The sequence below is a fragment of the Gymnoscopelus braueri genome (assembly GCF_963280865.1).
Source record: "Gymnoscopelus braueri genome assembly, chromosome: 4".
Lineage (NCBI taxonomy): Eukaryota > Metazoa > Chordata > Actinopteri > Myctophiformes > Myctophidae > Gymnoscopelus > Gymnoscopelus braueri.
Genome location: NC_137605.1, coordinates 20,688,552 through 20,711,496, shown reverse-complemented (window position 1 = coordinate 20,711,496; position 22,945 = coordinate 20,688,552). Strand labels below are relative to the sequence as shown.

At 41.7% G+C, this 22,945-nt stretch overlaps 3 protein-coding genes across 4 annotated transcripts in view; 1 reads left to right on the top strand and 2 right to left on the bottom strand.

Moving 5' to 3' along the window:
- The window catches only part of LOC308084804 (kinesin-like protein KIFC3), a 31,146-nt gene extending 24,536 nt beyond the window's left edge, over nucleotides 1-6,610 (bottom strand). The window contains exons 1-5 of the mRNA XM_080427706.1: nucleotides 6,470-6,610; nucleotides 6,066-6,246; nucleotides 5,425-5,521; nucleotides 4,566-4,726; nucleotides 3,576-3,840 (exon numbers count right to left, since the gene is read on the bottom strand). Of these exons, the coding sequence (XP_080283832.1) occupies nucleotides 3,576-3,840; nucleotides 4,566-4,726; nucleotides 5,425-5,521; nucleotides 6,066-6,161 (619 nt within the window). The 5' untranslated portion in view covers nucleotides 6,162-6,246; nucleotides 6,470-6,610. The remainder of the gene's footprint in view (nucleotides 1-3,575; nucleotides 3,841-4,565; nucleotides 4,727-5,424; nucleotides 5,522-6,065; nucleotides 6,247-6,469) is intronic.
- Nucleotides 6,611-8,253: 1,643 nt separating this feature from the next.
- LOC308083889 (transmembrane protein 276-like) lies at nucleotides 8,254-11,329 on the bottom strand. Its single transcript, XM_080426305.1, has 2 exons — nucleotides 11,113-11,329; nucleotides 8,254-9,709 (listed from the first exon to the last, which is right to left on the bottom strand). The coding sequence occupies exons 1-2, from the start codon at nucleotides 11,203-11,205 to the stop codon at nucleotides 9,182-9,184; spliced, it is 621 nt and encodes a 206-aa protein (XP_080282431.1). The 5' UTR covers nucleotides 11,206-11,329; the 3' UTR covers nucleotides 8,254-9,181.
- A 590-nt stretch (nucleotides 11,330-11,919) lies between these two features.
- On the top strand, nucleotides 11,920-20,770 carry cep72 (centrosomal protein 72). Of its 2 annotated transcripts, none has more exons than XM_080427755.1 (14): nucleotides 11,920-12,001; nucleotides 12,781-12,908; nucleotides 13,009-13,201; nucleotides 13,906-14,014; nucleotides 15,789-15,904; nucleotides 16,002-16,066; nucleotides 16,164-16,206; nucleotides 16,774-16,965; nucleotides 18,004-18,185; nucleotides 18,351-18,444; nucleotides 18,847-19,025; nucleotides 19,169-19,295; nucleotides 19,379-19,490; nucleotides 19,955-20,770. In XM_080427755.1, the coding sequence occupies exons 1-14, from the start codon at nucleotides 11,926-11,928 to the stop codon at nucleotides 20,013-20,015; spliced, it is 1,677 nt and encodes a 558-aa protein (XP_080283881.1). In that variant the 5' UTR covers nucleotides 11,920-11,925; the 3' UTR covers nucleotides 20,016-20,770. The 2 variants fall into 2 exon arrangements, with proteins under 2 accessions (XP_080283881.1, XP_080283880.1); XM_080427754.1 differs by having other exon boundaries at nucleotides 15,996-16,066.
- Nucleotides 20,771-22,945: the final 2,175 nt, after the last annotated feature.

Sequence of the window (22,945 nt, the reverse complement as noted above, 5' to 3'; positions counted from 1 at the left end):
TGACTGATCCACACGCACGCACGCATGCACACACTCACGCACGCAAGCAGAATCATTACTATGTTATATCATTATTCCCCCCATTCATTTTCATATTAGGCCAACCAGAAATAGTGTCAAGTCTTCGTGCCTTGAGCCTCTCTTGACCTGTTATCTGTATGTAGGTCTTTTTCCATTTAAGACCATACGCCACAAAGGACGTTTGAATACTTGAATGAGTAAATATTAATGAAGCACTGTCCGTGTGCACTTAAAGCTCTTGCACACGCAACGTTGTCACAGTACACTGCAGTGTAGGTAACACTGTTGTTGGCGTGTTCCCATTTTTCCAACTCCCCAGAGCAACTATACAAACATGTTGGAGTGTGGGCTGACTTTGTCTCACGTGTAGGGCTACCACACACACCTATGGCCTATATTCTATGTATGCTCACTTTATTTAATTTTTTTCTATCTCTTACACCACTTTTTTAAAACCACTTTCAACCTGGCGTCCCTGTTTTGGACATGTCATTATAAGCAAAAATTTCACAATTTTGCCAAGATGTCTGAAACCACATCGTGACACGTGGTCATCTTGTAAATTGGCTATTTTCGCTATTCATCGTACAATTAAGTATATTGTAGGGCTTAAGTGGTTAATCTTATATGTAATGTGTGTCATGTGTAATGTGTGTGAGGAGCCTGCAAATCCAAATGTCCATTATGTTCAAATGATTTGATAAAGTTCAACAGAAAGCTGAAGAGACGTGAGCTGAACCGTTGCGTTTTAATGAATGATGACGAAGAAACGTGAGCAACGTGCCTGAACCGTAGCGTTTTAATCCGCTTCCTCCCTGTGAATGATTTATCAGCCTCTGGTCATAATGGATGTTCTTCACCAGGTTGTTCGGTAATTACACCCACTATGTGTCATGCTTAATTCATGCTCCATCGTACGACGGTGTTGCACACCGAAAAACAGCAGATCTACAAGCTCACAAGGTGTCGCGGACGCAATGTCTTGTGAGCTTGTAGATCTGCCGTTTTCGAGTAGCTACAAGTAAATGCAGCACGCACATCTGAAGTTTAAAAATGCCAAGTGCTGGGCAGAAACAAAATAGAATAGTCATAAAAACTGAAAAACTAAATAAAGATAAAGTAAAAAAAAATATGACAAAACAAATAGAAGAGCATACTGGACACTGGATCCAGCTCCAACGGTATTTGTTATTGAGATTACCCGTCAGCTGACCCAGTTTACTAGGTAGGCTACTGTATAGTATGTAGGTGTGTCTTCCTTAGTATTCCTTGTCTGAGGAAGAGCTGCACTACCAGCCTCGAAACCTCAAAATCTCAATAAAAAAATACCCTTGGGGCTTGATCCAGTCGAGTGTGCAGACTCTATTCTATTTCGGGTATAAATGGGGCTTCAGTGAGGTGTGCTGTGCCAGTAGTAGCGCAACCTTTGGGAACGGGAGTGGGAGCTACATGGATGGATGGGGGAGTGTCAGTGTGCTGTGCACACCAGGGAGGCTCATACAAACGTGATTCACACAAAAGTGGGAGCATTGGAAACGAGGCACTCCACACAGGACGTGGGACTGCCTTGTGCATTTTAAAACAGGTGTCTTAGAATAGCGTATGCGTGATGTGGGCTAATAAAAAAATAACATGTAAACTAATAAATAAGTAACGATAACACGTAGGCTAATAAAAAATAACGACATGTAGGCTAAGGAAAATAATAACATAGAAGCTAATTAAAAATTAACATGTAGTAGGCAAATACAAATAATATGTTAAATAATACAAATGAATAACAACAAATAATAAGTAAGGAGAGTGTACAAATGGAACCAAATGGACCCATTTGTACAATCTCAGAGTTAAATTAACACTGATAATTTTACAGCGTAGATTGGGGTCCCAGAGATAAATATTTATATGAAAGGAGGGTCCGTGGTCTAATGTATATCTAAGTGGAGGTCCTTGTAATTAAAAAGGTTGAGAATGACTGGTGTAGACAGCAATGCATTGCCACTCCAGTCAGACCTGCTCTACACATCACAGTAAACAACCAAACAGTCTTTACCTCATAACAGTGGGAAGAAAGCAGGCCTGGGGCTATTTATAACACAACACGGGAGCACGTGGACACTAGCATGTGCCAGAGCCTGTAGGTGCACTGGGGAAAGAAAACAGCTCTCTCTCAGGGATGTTTTATTGATGCCAGAGAGCAAATGAGTCACTAACCAAGTGCCATGCACACTCATTGCCGAACCATGTATCTTTATGCTATACATTATGAAAAGACAGCATGCCTGAGGTCCCCCACTTAAGACACCCCCCCCCCCCCACACACACACACACACACACACTGAGCTGCCTATAACCGTGTCAGGTCATCAGACCTTTCGCTCTGGCTACATCATTGGACACCATGTGACATAAATGATAAATGGTAAATGGTGCATTTATATAGCGATTTTATCCAAAGCGCTTTATATAGATTGTGCATTACATTCACCCATTCACACACATTCATACACCCATGGCGGAGGAAACCATGCAAGGCACCAACCTGCTCACCGGTAGCAATTAGGGGTTCAGCGTCTTGCTCAAGGACACTTCAACACTAACTCTGGGGGAGCCCGGGATCGAACTGGGCCACTCTACCCCTGAGCCACTGCCGCATGATATACATGCATACATACATAATGTATGTACTACACGTACGTACAGTACGTATATAATCAAGGACTGTCATTGAATGTGTGCTGAGTCTGCTGACATTAAGACTCGTGATGGGGGATTGTTTGGAGTAAGTTGTCAGGTTGATGAATATATATTTTGGTGGTAATCTGATGTCTGTGATTGGCTAGTACCACTACATCCCATAATTTGGACTGATGCCGATTCATAGCCTCGCAGGACACACTGTATCCCATAGCCTGGAGGTATGATTGCTTTGCAATTATGAATTCACAAAGTACATGGTTGTTGCTGATCTGAAAAATGATTGAGATTTTAGTACCTTGGCTAACACACACACTAACACACACACACACACACACACACACACACACACACACACACACACACACACACACACACACACACACACACACACACACACACACACACACACACACACACACACACACACACACACACACACACACACACACACACACACACACACACACACACACACACACACACACACAGAGAGAGAGCATGAGAGCATGATGTAACTGGGAGGGGTTGATATATTTCATCTATCTGGTCCTTGTGTGTGATGTGAAGGCCAGCAGATTCACAGCATCAGTCACAGCATGATGTCATCTCCAGCGCCAACTTGATTTATACCACCAACCTTGCAAATCTAATCATTCTACTCATCTGCCTCAGATTTTATGTTTTCCCATAAACCTCTAAACACAACATGGCACAGGTCCTCAATAGGCTATTATTTTTTTTTTTTAAACTGCTGCTTCCATTAGAATCAAACCACTCCCTTCTGCTCTGTATGGCTCTCTCTTTGTCTGGCTTTTTTCCTCTTTATTCAGTAATCCATGTCCCCCCATCCTCACCTTGGCTCCCAGGGCTGGGGGTGTTGGGGGAGTGTTCTTGCTGGGTGACGACCTCCTCCAGGCTGGTGATGACACTGTTCTTGTCTCGTAGTCTCTGGCGGTAGGAGGCCCTCAGGACCTTCATCTGGCGCCGGTGCTGCACGCGGTGCCTCTTGAGCTGGACCCGGTACTGGTCGGCCTGCTGCTGCAGCTGCTGGAAGTGGGAGTACTGCTCCAGGAAGGTCAGCAAGTGGGACATCACCGCCATCAGGGGAGACTCAGTCAGCTGGCAGAGACAGACGTTTTGCAAAGAAGTTAAAAAATAAGTGGTTAAATATATTTAACCACTTACAAACATAGTTGACCCGGTTCTCCCAGGGTCTTTACTTGGCCCCATTATTTTGTCCCTCTACATCTAATCTCTTTGTAGAAAATAGCTGAGCTACAAGCTCACAAAGAGTTGCAACGCGACATGAGCATGGAGATCAGCTATTTTCACAGAATGTTTGCCTCTTATGACGTGCCCCGAATAGGAATGCTAGGGTTGAAGTGGTTTATGGTGGTTAGTGGTTTTGAGATTATGAGGTTACACTTGTATTATTGCTGTTGTGTTAGAGCAGTGGATCTCAAAGTGGGGTCCGGGGACCCCCAGGTGTCCTTGAAGGGGTTCCAAGGGGTCCCCAGCAAACTTAGTTAATATAGCATCACAATCCGTTTAACCACTTTAACCCTACATTTTACTTCGACAATCCAAAATATCCGATCTACAAATGCGGCAACTCGTTGTGAGATTGTAGATCTGCTATTTTTGAAACATTTTGAAAACTCTTGGAAAAAAATAATTTTTTTAAATAATAATAAAAAAATCTTTTAACACAAATCTTCTCCTCTGGGGGTCCCTGGCACAAAATATTTTCAGATGGGGGACCGGTCCGCAGCTAAATACATATAAATTCGGGGGTCCTTGACATGAGAATGTTTGAGAACCACTGTGTGAGAGGTTTTCATTACCTTCCCTGATGTTTCCAGCTGCACCTGAGAATCTCTCCTCTTGTCAGCATCCTGCTTGAATGACAGAAATGCAGCTAGAGGAGTGCATGCTGGGATATCTGGCAGGCCGTCCTCGTCGTCATCACCACTGAGAGACGGGCCATCACTGTCACTGCTGCTACCTGTCAAACAATGACATCATCACCAAGAGACAGGCCATCACTGTCCCTGCCTGTCAAACAATGACATCATCACCAAGAGACAGGTCATCATCACTGTCACTACTGCTACTTGTCAAGCAATGTACGGTATGCTATATATGACAGATGCTTTGGTTGTGTATTGCAAGTGGAAAATTTTAACCTGAATCCTATTGTTCTATTGTGAGGAGAACATGTGAAAATAATGCTTCCCAATGTGGTGTGTGTCTCGGAAGGTTGTTCCAAAAGGAAGAACCCGGTCATGTTTCATGTACGTTGACAGAGTTTCGATTTTCACATTCAGGTTAATAGCGACAAAGCTGACATACAGATATAACTATGTCATGTCTATGGATTGACCCGATGATTTACCCGATCTTGTCTATGGATGATGCAATGGTACAATTTCCCTCTTGGTTGACTAGGGTACAATCATTCTAATCCAGGGAACTCATGTAGTCATTCACTAATTTGCATAAATAATCTACATTGTGACTGCACAATCTATAAGATTCACTTCCTAGCATAAAGGGCACTGAGTGATGTGTGTGCCATATTTGACTTGAAAATAACAGAGCTGACAACTGGTGCATCCCAGGGAGGATAAACACTGTAAACCCATGCATGTGACATTAGACAAAGTAATTGAAATGAAGTTTAACAGTGAGTGAAGAACTCACTTGAGTCACTGAGCCTTGCACACGTTTTTTTGCCAATCCTGGGGGTGCGGCCATTCCTACTCTTGCTCCCAGTTTCCATGGTAACCTGTCCTGGCTCCTGATGACAGCACCAGACAGTGCAGGGGGGAAATATTTACATATCATCATATCCACACAGACATAAACCTGATTTATACTTCGTCATACAACGAAATCACCGATGCTCTGCGTGAGAGAAACTGCCTGAATCGTTATTCCTCTCCTGTGAAGGGATTAGTGGTGCATGCGTATCCCATCTAAAAATGTGCATTGATATGTTAGGTATTTAGCTCAAGCTCTCACCAGAGCACCTCACAGAACAATAGACAATCAATATTACATGCAATTGATACTATAAGACCACAAAGTCATAACTTGTAAAGTGGCTCTGGATAAGAGCAACTGCTAAATGCCTAAATTGTACGTTGTTAACATGATGCTCAGATAATATTCCTCTCATCTTCAAGTGAGGTCAGATAAAGGGGAAGTGCTGTTACGAGAACAGAATCAAGAGCTACAAGGGAGGTTACAGGGAGTTTTCTTTATCAAATCTTTTGACAGTGACAGACCCCCCCCCCCAGTGAGGGAGCAGGGAGGCCCCCGCTGATTGTGGCTAGACATACCTCTGAGGAAGCTCCGCACGCCCCCTCCTCATCCTCCTCCTCCTTCTTGAAGACAGTGTAGAAGATGTAGACTAAAAGGGAGTAGAAGGCGTACATCTCCTTCACCGTGAGCGGAGGGTCACTGTGGAGTCACAGCACCGCAAGTGAAATAACCAAAGACCGCTTCACACCTCCGATCTCGCTGCAGACAACAAAAAATGTACCTTGCTTTTTCATCCTGTACCATAATCTTTCTGCGGAAATTGATGAATGACAGACGAGAGCCACAAGTGCATGTGACAGAGTGGTTTAGCATCCGATCGATTACACTTCCCCACTGATATCAAGCCGCCTTCATTTTCCCCTTCATTTAACTCCCAGCGCTCTCCGGCATTCACATTAAGCGTCACGTCCCCACTGCTTACCTGTCACAGACCTCCCATCCTCAGGTAATGTCGGTCCGATGCTCCGTCTTGCATTTGTCTTTTCTGCTCTGTTGTCTGTGACAAAGCCCCGCCATGCAGCAGCCCCTCTCCTCTCGGCTGCAGCAGCATCCCTGCTCTGCCTGCACAGCTCCGCTGTTAATCCCCCCCTCCCCTCCCCTCACCTCCCCTCCCCTCCTCTACCCACCTCATCCCCCTGCTTCATCCACAGGCTGCTATTACAGTGGGCATGCTCAGTGCAGCTCCCCGCTCCTCTGCAGTGGTGAAGCACTGGTGTTTGGGAGAGTGATTGGTGGTGCGGAGGGGCTTACACTGGCAGTGGAGGAGATGAGGCAGGGTCCACATCTCACGGACACTCACGTGATGGAAGGTCAAGCAGCTTCGTCTGATAAGTAACACAACAACAACAGGACAGTAGATGTGGACCAGGACAATACAGTTACCATATGCCTGGTATGATGCGTATCGTATGTGACATTGACATATTCACGGACTCAAGTTCTGTGGACATAGTCACTTTAATCTGTGGACAATGTCGTTTTTTTGTTTGTGAACAACAATTATAAATAACGCCGTTAAAAATGTGCCACGGGAAACATCCTGTCAAAAATGTATACATTAAGGATAAAATCCTTGGATGAAGTTAATTAATTCATTAATTTTCAGTTAATGTTGCTTTAGCTCATTATGGCTCTGAAAAGACATACATATCAGTGAGTAAGCTCTGTCAATGATCTCCAGAATGCCCTTAGTCAACTGCTTCAATAGTTTTGTACGGAGCATTGTTGTAGAGCCTTGTAGACAATGCAGCAGAAACGCTGATGCAGCATCAACTCAGAATCTATCCAAGGAAAATTACCATCTTGCAAGATGTGCCAAAAAACAACAACATCCTTTTAGTGACATAGAAATATATGATCCAAATCATCCAATACTAAATAGCGGCTGACTGAATTGCACCATAAAGGATGAAATGTACACTGAGACATATCAATAGATATGATTAGTTTATGGCCTGGGCCACTGCAGAGTGCAGATCTTTACCTGGTAGTGAAAGTGCTGAGGCTGCAGTAAGCAGGATGGGGAATGAGAGGTGACAGCCTGTTTTGGAACCCTGAGCACATTCTCACCCACTGGAGATATTGGCACACAGACGTGCTTGGTGTATTAAGAGCCGTACAGTGAGTACAGGCTGCTGCATGCTGGGAAATGTGCATGTTGGAAGTAACACTGGGTTCCTGGCAGTGTTACGCACAGTCAAACCGAGGAGCTTCATAAATATCATGAAATAGGGCTGGGCAATTTACAGAATATATGTATATATAATTTGTTTTCTTATATATCCATGAATCGACACGAAAATTGATTTTTAACCAATTTCAATCAATTACCATTAACCAATCATCAATTGTAATTACCATTAACCAATCATCAATTGTAATTACCATTAACCAATCATCAATTGTAATTCCTACAACATTCAAATAGAAATCCTTCTAATGTTATATCGTGCCTGACTGTCCTGTTTCACTCATAAATATGCCACGATGCAGAAGTTAGATGCTCTCGAAATGCAATTTCATCTCGACTTAAAATATTATTCATTCATTCATTCAATACAATAAGCAACATAGAAAACAGAGTAGTGCAAGTTACTGCATCAATTCAAGAAAGTCTTACAACGCTGCAAAATCCAGAGTGTTATTTTTATTTTGTATTTACATATTTACTTATAGTAACACTCTGGATTTTTCAGTGAAGTGGAATATACTGCTGCTTTCCATTGTAGCTGACTAATTAGGGGCTAATTTAGACCTAGATTTTAAGTCGTGAAATGGTCCTTGGTGACAATAGTGGTCAAGACAATGTCAAGGAAACAATTTAATATTTCCTTGACAACAACGTAGAAGTCCGCTGACCACGCATACTGTACTAGCACTGGTACCAGGATTCTATTTGGACCTAATAGGCATGTGGTCCTTTAGGACGCTGGTCCCAGTAAGTCCACCAGTGGTTGTTTACTTTCGCGTCGCTGGCCAAGCCCTCTTTATCAAAGAACCCTGTATCTTACCAGAACGTTAGATGCATGCACGCACCTGTTGACCTTCATTGGAACTGTGTTCCAATGAAGGAAATCCAACCAACCAATATACCGCACTTCATGTTTGCAGAGATTTGCATTTTGTAGGGAGTCCTTGTAATAATAATCTGCTTTGTTCAATGTATGGCTTGTTTTCCATCGAGAGACTCACCTCTTAAGTTAGAATATGACATCAACACATTGGTTACAACTGCTTTAACAAAGCCCTGAAATGTGTGTGGCTTACCAACTCTGTCAGTAGTTAAACACAGTGCATAGATAAATTACTGTTAATGACTAATAATCACACCAAAAACACCATGTGAAATAAATAAAAACATCACCTCCTGGTGCTAGGGTGGCGCAGGGGTAAAGTACCTGTTTCAATCCAGCGCTGTGCAACAGGCTAGCTCTATTTTATACTTTGTCAGACGCTGGGGTTGCCCGGTGAAAATAACCCATCTAAAAGCTGTAACTGAGCTTGTAGATCGGCTATTTTCGTGACGTTTTGATGTTTTTGAAAGTTTGCGCCTACGGTATAATGACATGCTCAAAATAGGGACACCAGGTTGAAAGTAGTTAAAAAGCTTTAGTATGCTCTATGCTGGATATACTCAGTCCCATGCTGTTACTTCCAGCAGAAGCTTGTGAAGGGCCTGTGTGGAGGCCCAGCATCCCACTGACATGCAGCCTTTCAGCAGACATTTGAGCAGTCCTTCGGTGGCGGCTGGAGAAATGAGTGAACCCAGGGCTTTGGCTCCGGCCCTGGGGGCCACCAACGAGGACAGACTGAGGGCCACGCCGCCGAGGGCCCCCAAAGCGTTACCGGCGAACAGACACACCGTCAGGGAGCAGGACACGGACGACAGCGCCAGGCAACGGGTCATCAGTGTCAGCGCGTCGGACGACAGCCAATCGCACAGTCCCAGGAAGAGGCAGGAGCCAATCAGGAGGAGGTGTGCCGTGTTGTGGTCTTCGCTGAGCCACAGGAAGCCGAAGGAGAGCAAAGGTGAGGCCAGAACCTCACTGGCCCACTCCATGTCAGACTGGACTGAGCTCAGGTAAGGGGCGGAGGCAGGCAGGAGACTGAGGCCAGCAGACAGTCCAAGCAGAAATATACCTACCGAGGGAGCTCTGTGGTCCTGCAATGAGAGAGAGAGAGAGATGAGAGATGAGAGAGAGAGAGAGAAACATAAAAGCATGTAATACAGTGATTCTCAAACGTTTTTAATTTCAAAACTCATAGACTCTCAGAATTACAGACCTGTGAGAGTCCATTTGGAACCCTTACCACTGCTGTAATATCACCAAAAAGCAATGGCAGGCTAGATTCAGTAAAAACCAGCATCCCAAAAATAATAGTGCGGCAATTTGGCCCCCAAGTCAGATTTTTTTGTTTAACACCTGGAATCAAACCCGGGTCTTGGCTGCCAATGAGTAGCCTGGTATCCAGCCTGCTTCGCTACGTTCGGCGGACTTTTTTTTCTCTCTTCGCTTCTCAGAAGCGAAGAGAGAAAAAAAAGTCCGCCGAACGTAGCGAAGCAGGCTGGATACCAGGCTAGCCAATGAGTACTTTAAACCAAACATCTAAGTCTCATTCTAGAGGGCCAGGGGAGATATTGGGCTTATTACCCGCAAGCAACTTAGATGCCACCTGCAACTAAGTTGCTATATCCTCCATTGACAGCCCATTCATGAAGCAGAAAAGTCCTATCTGATTGTATTAAACAACAAATAAACTCACAAACATTGCAGCTTGTATGGAAAGCTTGTGTTATCCTCTTTGTCTCTGTCAAGTCCTTGTTTCCAAACAAATCCACGGTTGTCATGTTATGAGCAACTTTCTGTCAATAAAGGACTTTTCTGTTTCGTGAATGGGCTGTTGATGGAGGCTAGGGCTTATGAGGTTCAGGCAGTGTTTTACTTAAGTAAAAGTATCAATACTGCAATGTAGAAATACTCTAAAAGAAATACTCTAAAAGTCCGGAATTCAAAATGTACTTGAGTATAAGTACAAACGTATTGGCATCAAAATGCAGAATGTCCTATTTCACAAGTTTTCAAATGTATACAAATCTTTTGAAAATAGCAGATCCACAAGCTCACAATTTTCAAATGGCCGAAATGTATATAGGGCCGGAAGTGGGTAATGTATGTTTTGTAATAATAATCTACAAAGTAACTAACTAGTAACTAAAGTTTTCAAATAACTGTAGTGGAGTATTAAGTATAATATTTGCCTCTGAGATGTAGTGGAGTAGAAGTAAAAGTATTGAAAATTGGAAGTACTCCAGCATAAAAGTAACTCAAAAAGTACAGTGCTTGAGTACATCATGTAGTTACTTTCCACCACTGCGTACAGGGTCATAATTTCTCAATGGAAGAGTACAGGGGGACCTGACCACCTTCAACCACTGCAGCAGATAGTTATATTATATTCTAAACACATACTCTACCATCAGACTTGTGAAAACAACGTTTTATTTGTTAAAATAAATCCCGGACAATCCGCGTTTTTCAGTGCTGTTTATAAGCCTTAGCCTACCTTAAAGAGATGGTATGATGAGTGCAGAGCAGTGGCACACAGAATGGCATTGGAACACACTGTGATCCAGTCTGTTAATGTACAGGATGCCATTTGATCACACACTCACTTTACCACAGTTCTGTTAATATACGGAGCCAACAGCCGTTGATAATGAATATTGATTGAGTCCAACAACAGCAGGCGTGGCATCAAACTGTACACAACCCAGTGAAACATAAACATCAGTGTGATAATATATATCGCTGATAAACATCAACACCACTGCTGCTGCTGCTGCTGCTGCTGCATGACTTTGTTTTGTCACGTGACAGAGAGAAACACGGATATGGTCATCACGCATGCTCCGGAGTCAGTGTTGCCATGTCGGCTTATTATAAGCGACTTTGGGCTTCTTTTTCTGTAAAGTTGCTTGTAAAAATTGGTGGTTGCGGTTTTTTGGGCTGGTTAAAGACAAGTGTACTTGCTTATTTAGGCTTGCTTCCAAAATGTTTAAGTATTATTCAAACCAGTGGTTCTCAAATATTGTCATGCTATTTTGTGCAAGGGAGCATTTATGTTGTTAGAAATTGAATGTGTCAAAAAATATTCCAAATATTCCACATTTTAGTTTTTGAAAATATCAGATCTACAAGCTCACAGCGCGTCGCATCGCAACGCGCTGTGAGCTTGTAGATCGGCTATTTTCAATCAGACCGTTTACTTTAAAGCGCTCATGTGGCCTATAGTTGCCTCTTGGGCTTGTTTTCCTAGACCTTGTTGCCTATTTCTTTCTCAAAACATGGCAACACTGGCTCCGGAGTTCGAAAAGTAATGGCGGCTGAGCGCTTGACAACCATAACAGAGGCATGGATACGGGAGAGATTACAGCTAAAACTTCCACATCTTGGTAAGACGCTGCTTTCTTTCATCGTGCAACATGCATGCAAACTGCACAAGAGGCCAGAGTCTAGAACGTAACGTCGCCCAGCACCAAAGACGGGCCAGAATTGTGTAACACAGGCTAATAAGGCTAATGGCTAACGTTAATCTGTCGATCATATTAATGCCTGCATCAGAGCAGACTGAGATCCTAATAATGCGCTTTATCTTTATGATCGTGATGACAATATGCTGTGCAATCATCAGTGCTTCTCAAAGTGGGGTCCCTCCCCGGAGAGCACAACAGGACAGGGGTCCGCCTTGGTGTGGTTCCAGGGGGGGTCCCCAGCAAAATGTGGAAGAGGTTAAAACACTCATACCCAATTAGCCTTGGATCAAGACTATCATACATAGTATGTATTTTTTTCGATTTAGATTTTTGCATAATATGCAAATATCAAAATCAGCAAAATAGTTATTGATATATATATTTATTGAATATATATTTTTTAAATGATAAAATATGATAGGCTTGATCCAATGCTAATGCCCAATTAGATTTTTTTGGCTATTCGAATATATCTGATCTACAAGCTTGCAAGCTTGTAGATCAGCTATTTCAGAAAGAAATGTTGACAAATCTTCACCTTTGGGGGTCTCCTCCTCGCACAAAATCTTTTCAGTGTTGCCACATACATAGGATAAAAAGGATAAAGGATACATAATCAATTTGGGCGTCCTCGACAATGAAAATGTTTGCGAACCCACTGGTTTACATTATTATAACATTGGTGTTGTTGTTAACAGGAGATGTCAGGTCGCTCAGCCTTCCAGGGACATACGAGGAGAAGATCAGACATCTCGGAACGGCACTGAGAAACTTTGTACGTCTGAAGAGTGTGGACCTGTCCTGCAATGGGCTTACTTCTGTTGAGGTAAGCTCTAGCTCTCCCAAGACCTGTGGACAGATCTAATGATGCTACAAAAGATATATATTAAAATAAATGACACTTTGTTTCCTGTGTTTCTCCTCAGGGGTTGCTTCACTTGAAGATGCTGGAGAGACTTAACCTGTATTATAACTGCATAACGTCTGTCAAGGAGGTCAAAGGGCTCTGTAAGCTCCCAGCATTGAGGGAACTGGACCTCAGACTTAACCCTCTGACTAAAAACGACCCTCACTACCGCCTGTACCTGGTGCATGCCATGCCCAACCTTCGCAAACTAGGTGAGCGTGACCCACGTTCAATATTTTCATTATGGTAAAGGCTTTAGTTAGATCTTTATTCCTTATTTAGTCACGTCTTAGACCAAATCCTAACGTCAACATTATGTCTCCTTTGCGGTGCCTGGTGATCGTGTTGTGGTACAGAACCACAAATTTCGGTGTCGGCTTTTCTCATGTTTGCACTGCCTCAGTGGTTCTCAACCTTTTCAGGCCGTGACCCCCCCAAAATAATCATATTTAAACTGGGGACCCCCCACCCCAATAAGCAATCAATTTCGTTTGACTCGGTTCCATACATAAATATTGATATAGATAAAATAGCAGATCTACAAGCTCACACAATGGCGTTGTGAGCTTCTAGATGGGCTATTTTATTTCACAATTTGGCCAATGTTTGACCAGTTTTTATAGTATAGTTGATTACTTTTGATGCAGTAATGGTCTTTTTTTTTTTTTTTTTTTTCTTTCTTATTTTTTTTAGGTATTACAAAGGTCTTCAGAGTCCTTAAATTTACATTTCACTGTCATCTGGGGACCCCCCCCCCCCCAAAAAAAACCTCACAGGTTGAGAAACACTGCACTACCTACACTGTCTCACAGCTTCACAGCTTTCTCTATCATTCTCAATAAATGTACAACATGAATGGACAGACAGACAGTGTGTAGCATGTTCTGTTTTGAAACGTGTTCTGTGTTTTTTCCAGACGATTGCCCAGTTAGAGACACAGAGCGCAAAGCTGCCATCATGCAGTTCTCCTCTGACCTTCTACCTCATCAGAAGAGCCAACTTGTAAGCCAGGCACCTGATCACAGGTACAGATCATTAAACATTGTACGTAACGTCAGTGGTTCCCAAATAATGTGCCAAGCAAGGACACACTGGTGCAGGGGTCATCAATATGTCCGTACACGGGCATATGAATGTGTCCGTGGCAAAGACTTGTCCTTTCCTTGTCCCTGGTAAAGTTTAGATTTTCTGTTTTACACACCACTATGATGTTCTTATTTTGATCATAAGACCCAATTACTGAATGTTAGGTCTCGAGGTTTTCCATGGAGCAAGTGGTCGAGCATTGTCTCATTGTCACTATGGCACATTAGGAGTCCACTAGTGGTTCTCAAATGTTTTATTTGCAGGGACCCCCTTAACTCTGAGAGTGTACAAATGGACCCTTACTGGTTCATTTGGTTCCATTTGTACACACTCAGAGTTACAGACCTGTTATGGTCATTCAGGGCTAGCTCTTTATGTGTTTCTGGTAATATTATTGTCCACTCATTTTGTACGTCTGTGGCAAAAAAAAAAATGTTGACAAAAATGTCCACCACAACTAAGCCAGCATGGTGATGACCCCTGCACTGGTGTGATGAGAGACAAATCCAGGTATGCCTTGGGATTGGGAGCAGGCACATATTATTATTATTATTGCAATACTGTTTATACAACTATATTAAATATTAGCACTATGTGCACACTCATTCCCAATACAGGGGCAACGTCTAGGTTTTTTATTTGGCATTAGTAAATACAAATAAATGTTTACAAAGAGTGATAACTTGTGTCATAGAGGCTATTTTGCACGGATAAGAATACAGGTGTGCCGTGACATTTTGGCTTGCCCTCTGGTGGGCCACAAAAAGTTTGAAAACCACTGCTGTACATAATACTTTTTTTTGCATGTACTACACCAGTAGCTAAAAGAAACTCCCAACAAAGGAATCAAAACAACAATTGACATATGACTCCAAATTTGGGCAAGGTTTCAGCCCTTCCAGAGCCCCATTGACACGTGAGGGTAAAAATAGCGGCGGTACTTCTGTGGTCTACTGTGCCACGCCTTAATAATGTAATAAATGTAAGAATTAGATATTCCCTGTGTTTAAGTTTTTATTCTACAATCCCTTAAACTCTATATACCAGTGGTTCCCAAACGTTTTAGCTCGAGACCCAAAAGAGAAATTTTATGTCTCCCCGGGACCCAAACTAGTGAAAATAGCCGATCTACAAGCTCACAACACGTCGCAATGCAACGTCCCTGAGCAAGACTCTTAACCCCAATTGCTCACAGGTTCTCATTGTAAACAAGACCGCAAGGACTTTCATGAACGACCTGTTAAAAGGAATTATCCTTATCCTTAACGTGTTGTGAGCTTGTAGATATTTTTCACTACTTCTTAAAATATTATTTTTCCTTCTAATTAAAAGTTGTTTTTTTTTTAACGTATGAAATTCTTTTAAATAATAATTAAAAACAAAATTTAGGAAACCAAAAAATAAAGGGGTATTTACTCATGACCCATAAAAATTGGTCCACGAGCCACATATGGGTCCCGACCCACTGTTTGGGAAACGGTGCTGTATACGTATGTTTTCCCTGGCTCTATGGCATGTTCTATGAACCAATTAAACTGTTACATTATTAATGTGCAAAAAAACAATAAACAAAGTTTTAAATAAAGAATAGGGAATGGTAGGGTTCATGTGGTTAAATGTGTATGATTGATGTGGATAATATGTATGTATAGGTATTACTATTTGATGAGTCAACTGAAATCTTCAAGCATCTTATTGCTTGTGGGTTTTCAGGAGCAGTGACCCGAGGTTGGCCTCAGTGGACCGCTTAACAAAGAAGCTCTCCTTCACGGATAACAGTGACGATATTGTGTTGAACTTTGGTGCTAAAAGTAGTCGTCTACAACAAGGTATAATTTTATTGTCCAAATGAAGACTTTCTAGTAAAAAAAATGTCCTCCCGTTATCTGGGTTTTATTGTGGTTTATGCATTGTTTTCAGTCCCAGAAACTGAAGAGACTGAATCGAAAAATGTTTCGGAGTCGGAGAGCTGTTCTTCTTCTCAAAAACAGGTGATTTTTATGCTCTATGTATTCTGTGTTGCACAGATTGTACTGCTAATGCTGTGTGGGTGGGTGAGCTTACTGAGCTATTTCTCTGTTTTCATAGGAACCAGTCAAATCCATCCTCAGGTCTACGCAGAAAAACTATGGTAAGTTTGTATCGTGGCTTCTAGCAGATGCCTGTAGTCAAAGAGAAATGTTGATAGAGATTGATGTGAGAGTTGCAGACGCACAGATATAAACTGACCAATACTTATTGATACTTTAGAAAATCATCAAGTGATACCAATAGTTGTATTTATTCTGTGGTGGCCCAATTTGGACAAAATCCTTCAGTTCCTCAGAGCAGACAGTACCCAAAACCCACCACTAGATAGAGCCAACAACACATTTATTTTTTCTCATGCGCTAGTGCTTTCAGTTCTCAATTTGACTCAAATAGGACGGCAAGCAACTGTCAATTATTTTCAATATATATATATTAATGTATTCTTTATCATTTATATCAACGAATATAGAACATCATTTTATACTTTGTTACACAACAGTATCGTGTAAAAATAAATGTTGTGAGCTTGTAGGTCGGCTACTTAAAAAGTTTATTATAAACTCTTCAACCTTATTTTTTAATCATCGATTAGTTTCATTAACTATTGCACCCCTAGACTCAAAGGCCACTTAAAACATTTGTCTGTGTCCCTCACTGTGTTGACCAGGCTATACGCAGTCCAAAGTGCCACAGACGAAAGTGTCATCTCATAAAAAGAATTCTACCGCATTAAAAGGGGTCGAGGGTCCGAGGGTGACCTTTAACCCCCAAGTGGAGAAGCGGAGGCCAGACTCTGGAAGGCACCACCATAAGGACCCCGGCAAACGTCCAGCTAAGGGACATTTCACACCCAATCCTGGTGAGTACTGTGTACTATAAAGCCCTTGACATACTGCAAGTGACAAGACGCGGACGTTATCAAATGCAGCCATTGTCAAATGGACACGTCGAAACCTATTTAAGTGCCTCTCAGAGCTAGGTTCTATTTTGGAGAGTCGACGTGTGGCACAGAGCATCTGAAATGAGTTGGAGCAACGCAACGCACTTACGTCACAGACGCTTTCAGTGTGTCAAGGCCTTTATACTACACTATATCTGTCATTGAGCATAATGCACATCTTTAATACATAGGTATTATGAGTTTTACTTGATATTGTCACTGTCGGCTGAAATATCTTCTCCATGTTTATTTTTTTCTTCCTCCCATAAGTCAATGCTATTGGTCGCCTTATGTCTGTGGGTTTTACAAATATTTTAAGCTTTGAGCTTGCAAATAGTTTGCGTTAGTTTTGTGTTCTTTTGCCAAAAATAGGGATGTCAGGGTTCATGTGGTTAACCAATGTAAAGCTTGTGGCTAAATCTCATAACACCTTTGGATGTATTGGAAAACATTTATTTTTGTTATTGATCAACGTTTTGGACAAGGTTTCCACCCGACAGTGACAATTTACATGATGGTGAGTGATATTACCTTATGTCCCATACACACACAATCCTAGTGAAATCTATTAGTACTTAAAGCTTTCAAACCAAACAGCCAGGTGAATTTACTAACTACCACACCTTCATCCAGACGAGGTGGAACTTATCAGTGAAATTATCTGGTGGCGTGATGATTGACAACCTAAACACACTGTCACCTCCATGGCATGTCCCTGGAGTCTGGACACAAAAAGAGGCCAGCACACAATAATCTTGTTTTTATTAAGGTTATTTCCCTTTCAGAGCAATAAATATCATAAAGGACATTATTTAGTGCTGACCTCTTTCTGTTTTCCTTGACGTTTTGTTTGGCCGTGCCCCTAAAAGGTGTATTTTGGGAGTGTTGCAGGCACTGTGGTTTGTCACTGGACATCACTGCTGTATGTTCTGTTGAATGTATCCTTGTCTTATATAGTCAAAGAGCAAGGACACCAGCACGATACTCCGTTAACGAACTTACGGCCTCCAAGTCCCAGAAGTCCTGGGGTGACCATCTCTGACCCCTCCAACCCCATCCTGCATCCTCCAAGACTGTCCTACTCCAGTACAACAGCAGGGGGCACTGGCTTACCACAAAAAACTCATCACCAAAAGAGGGTAAGGAAAAACGGAAAGCATCAACCTACTGCTCACTGTACTCTCATTTAATTATTCAACTTACTTAATTCACGTACTTAAAAACCCATATTTGACTGTTAACTAATACTATTAGATTGACTGCTTAATGTTTGTTATTGTCTGCTTTTTGAATGGGTTTAACAGGGCAGTTACAGGAAGCCACTGGAGATGCTACTCAACCTTGTGGACAAGCACTGGAAAGGAGAAAGGTCACTTCACCGTAACAGCGACTTTCTGTGTGAGTGCGAGGAGCCAGGTTTATGTATCTTAGCGATGCATGACACTGATAAATGGCTGTTCATTTAACCACTTGAGCCCATGTCTCTCTGTTCTGGGGTGAATATTCAGCAAAAATAGCCAATCTACAAGTTCACAGCACGTCGACGCGATGTGAGCTTTTAGATTGGCTATTTTCTACAAAGATATGTAGTGTAGAGCGAAAACAGGAGGTTAGAAGAAGGGCAGAAGTATAAAATAAAGGATTTATTTTGCACTGGACTTTGAAATTACCTGCTTGAGGAAGTGTTGGTAGCAAAAACAGTAACATCTTTTAAATTATCATTTAAACCATTTTCTTTTCATGGACTTAATTATGAAAGCCCAACAATCCATAACTATTTAATTCTCTCTCTCTCTCTAGCCAAGGCAGTGCAGATCCTCTCCATGATGGAGGATGATATCTCCAGTCGAGAGGATGAGATCAGGACGTTGAAAGGGGAAGTGGAGGGACTGAAGCGTCAAGCGGAAGTACGACCGGAAGAGCAAAAAATCGAAGTCCGCGATCTCTCTGTCCAGCTGGAAGACTCCCAGAGCTCAGCGGTGAGGAAAACCTATTAGCAAAACTAACAAAAACGAAACCACTCAAAACGGCTCATTTCATTTGGTACGGTACAGAATGGGTTGGGGGGGGGGAGAATTGTGTCAAAACGAATGTATTAATTTCAGTTTGTAACTCAATCCAGGCTAAATTGAACGAGCAGCTGAAGATTGTGTTGGAGGAGAATGTGAATCTTCAGAAGCAGCTCATCAAACTGGAGCAGCAGTATCTAAAGTCTATGATGAAAACCTCTCCTGTTACTCAGATAAAGGGTGAGTGAGAGGGATATTTATTTTCCCAAGTACCGTACTAACATTTCGTGCCTTGTGATTCAATGTCCCACTGTGTTCCGTAGAGGCGCAGACAGAGGTGGATGAGCTGAGGAGGGAGATTGAGGGGCTGAAACAGAAGGTCCATGAGGCTGAGAAGGTCAAGGACCTGGCCCATATGCTGCAAGAAAGTCACAGGTAAGAGGGTGCTACCAGACAGGGATGGGTGCAGTCAACACAGTAGTCATTAGAGATGTTATACAGTATGTAACTGTAACTGATCTACTGTAACTGATCTCAGAAAGACGCTGAATCCTCACCCATTATTATTAAATGAAATGTAATATCATCATACTATTGGTGTTCTGGATACATCTACAGAAAGATGTTGAACGCTCACCAGCTCGCCCATTATTAAATACAATTTGTTGCCATATTATTTGGTGTTGTGGATAAGAGTGTCACGTGACTTATTATAAAGATAGTCCACATGTCCTGTGTACTGATGCTGCACATCAAAGAGAGCTGTTCCTCTATCCTTTTCGCCAGTGATGTAAAGCCCTAGTGCGAATAAGGAAAGGGAATTGGCATCACATGAAGGCAAATTTGATGACAGAAAAATATATGTGTGTGTTCAAACTGTTTTTGTGTACACGTTTTAGGTCGTTGGTGGCTACCAATGAGCAGCTGTTGGGTGAGCTGAGGGCCAGCGGGGAACTGTAACTAACAACGATTATTTTTAATGTATATTGAACTTTATACCTGGCATAGTAAAATCTGCATGAGCTTCAGCAAATAGAATCTCATATTTGACATGATTGATCTTGTCTCGTTTACCAAACTAGAGGTCCTGTTGATTAGCAAAACGTAGAAGTCTTTGCACTGTATATGATTTTAAACTTGGAAGCTTTTGCACTGTATATTTTATTTCTGCGTATTTATTTTTGCTCCGAGGCATGTTGATGAATGCATTATTTATTGTTCTTTGGAAGAAAAAAAAAAGTGCCTCTACTGTGTTTTGCTTGGCGATGTAAACTGCTGTTCAAGAAAATGTGTATATGTGTGTTTGACAAGGCCAGCTGTGTTAAGAAATGATCTGGTAACGAGGAGGCCAGTATGTCTTTCCTGGATCAGAGTCAGGATTGTCAATACAAACTTCATGTTTTTTTTCTTTTTATATATATAGGTCAGTTGTCTTGTCTATCCATCTGCCTCGTATAGACTGCAGTGGAAAGAATATGACCAGATTCCAGCTGCACTGTGGCCTTATTTTTACCTCTCTGCCTTAAGGCTGGAGAGATGCACACACACACACACACACACACACACACACACACACACACACACACACACACACACACACACACACACACACACACACACACACACACACACACACACACACACACACACACACACACACACACACACACACACACACACACAGAGGCATGTTCTGACACACTCAAGCTCTTTCATGTTAACTCTTTAAGACCGGGAACGGATCTTGTGTCATTTTTAGATTTCGTTGGGCTATTCAAAAAATAGCAAATATACAAGCTCATAGCACGGCACAGAGTGCCGTGCTATGAGCTTGTAGATCTGCTATTTTTGAAAAGTTGTGCAAATATTAGATATTTTTTCACTTTTTTTGGCGGACATTTGTAACTCAAATCTTTGCTTCTGGGGGTGCCTGGAACTAAATATTTTACAAATGTTCGCTCTAAAAAAATACATAATCCAAGATTTTGCCACAAATTTTCACATTTTTTCAAAAATAGCTGATCTACAAGCTCATAGCGCGGCACTCGGTGCCGTGCTATGAGCTTGTAGATCTGCTATTTTTGAATAGCCCAAAGAAATCTAAAGATGACACACGGATGCGTTCCCGGTCTTAATGGGTTAAGTACAAATGTGTGGGGCCATCTAGAGGTTAGAGGAGCGGGTTTGCTTGTAGATTTGAATCGTTAAAAACTAGCTTGGAAAATCTGGTTGGGAAGGCAAACAAATAACGCCCCTACTCCTCAAAAACCTCCATCAAGGCGCCCTTGAGCAAGATGTTTAACCACATGAACCCTAGCACCCTTATTCTGTGAAAAGAGGCCATTCACAAGCTCACTAAACGACGCACCGCTGTGTGAGCTTGTAGATCGGCTATTTTCGGCGAAGATATTTGATGTACGGGAAAATAGGAGGGGGGCCTATTATAGTAGACCCCTGGGGGACATACAACAAATGATATAGGGTTTAAGTGGTTAAATTGCTTCTCAGTATAGTTTTTCAGGGCAGCTCCCAGGAGTAACTGTATGAAATGGTGCTGGAAAGAAAGCATGAGTAAATAAAGGTTGAAGAAGCACACCACTTGTTTTTGATGTGATGATTTGTGTGTGTGTGTGAGAGATATATCAAACTTAGCGATTCACACATTTTCCCGAAGCAGAGGTTCTGGAGTTCCATTAATGTCTGGGAATTTATTTTATTTCATTTCAATAATGCACTATAAATGAACACACATCATACGATCTAAAGAACAAAGCCACATGGCATGCACCGGGGTATTATAATACATTAAGAAATTATTTCTTTTAAAAATAAGACAATATTGTTCCACCACATGAAAAGGTGCACAGTATTTGGCATTAAGAACACGACACAGACCATATTGGAAATACTAAAGCAGGCCAAAGCTAGTACACTGACTGCTGCTGGTTTGGCGGCGATGCATGATTCTTCATCAGCTCAGGCTACAGATAGTGTGACGAGTGCATAAGGAACCGTATGTCACTATGTTTGAAAAATAGACTTATAAAAGTATACCTCTCTTTACCAAACTTTCCATTTCTCTCACAGTATAATCCTTGTAGTGATACCATAGTAATGTATTGTCATGCCGATGGCACCCTAGCATCTCTATTCTGGGGGGGAACATTTGCCAAAAATATTTTTGGCAAAGAGATTTGGTGTAGAGTGGACCAAGTACAGAGCCGACTCCTGTCAACTAAGTATAGAGTGATTTAACTGGTTAAATTCAGACTAATTTGTGGTTATAGAAATACAGTATTCAACAAAATAATCCCCTAAAACGTTGTCATAGACTGATAAAAGAGCATCACATGGTAGCTAAAATTGGTGATGTAATCTCAAGTAATTTTTGTTAGTTTTCTTAAAATTACCATATGAAAATATAATTTCCAAATGTACTGATCTTACACCAATGGCGTATATGAGTCTAATTTTGAGAGGCATCCTGTATATTTGACATTGTAGTAAAGATTTGTTCAATAATGTTCAACATCCACAATTACCATCTAATGTTCTCAATGCCCAATCCACAATTTCTCAACTTGACATATTCAGGAAGTTAAAGATAATTTAGCATATAAAAGAGTCTCACAACAGGCATAGCAGTTCAACTGAGAGAAATCGATGTATAGTCTATATATGCTTCCGAATCAAATGCACTATACCATGGGATCATGCACAAAGTACAGCAATTACAGGGGAAGAAACAAAACATACTGTATGAAAGCAGTGTCTTAAATTAAGCCATGCGGCTATGGATTTTTGTTTTTAGAAATATACACAATCTTACCACAAATATATTAGAACTATATATAAATCTGACAAGGTAACAATATAAGTAAAATGTTAAA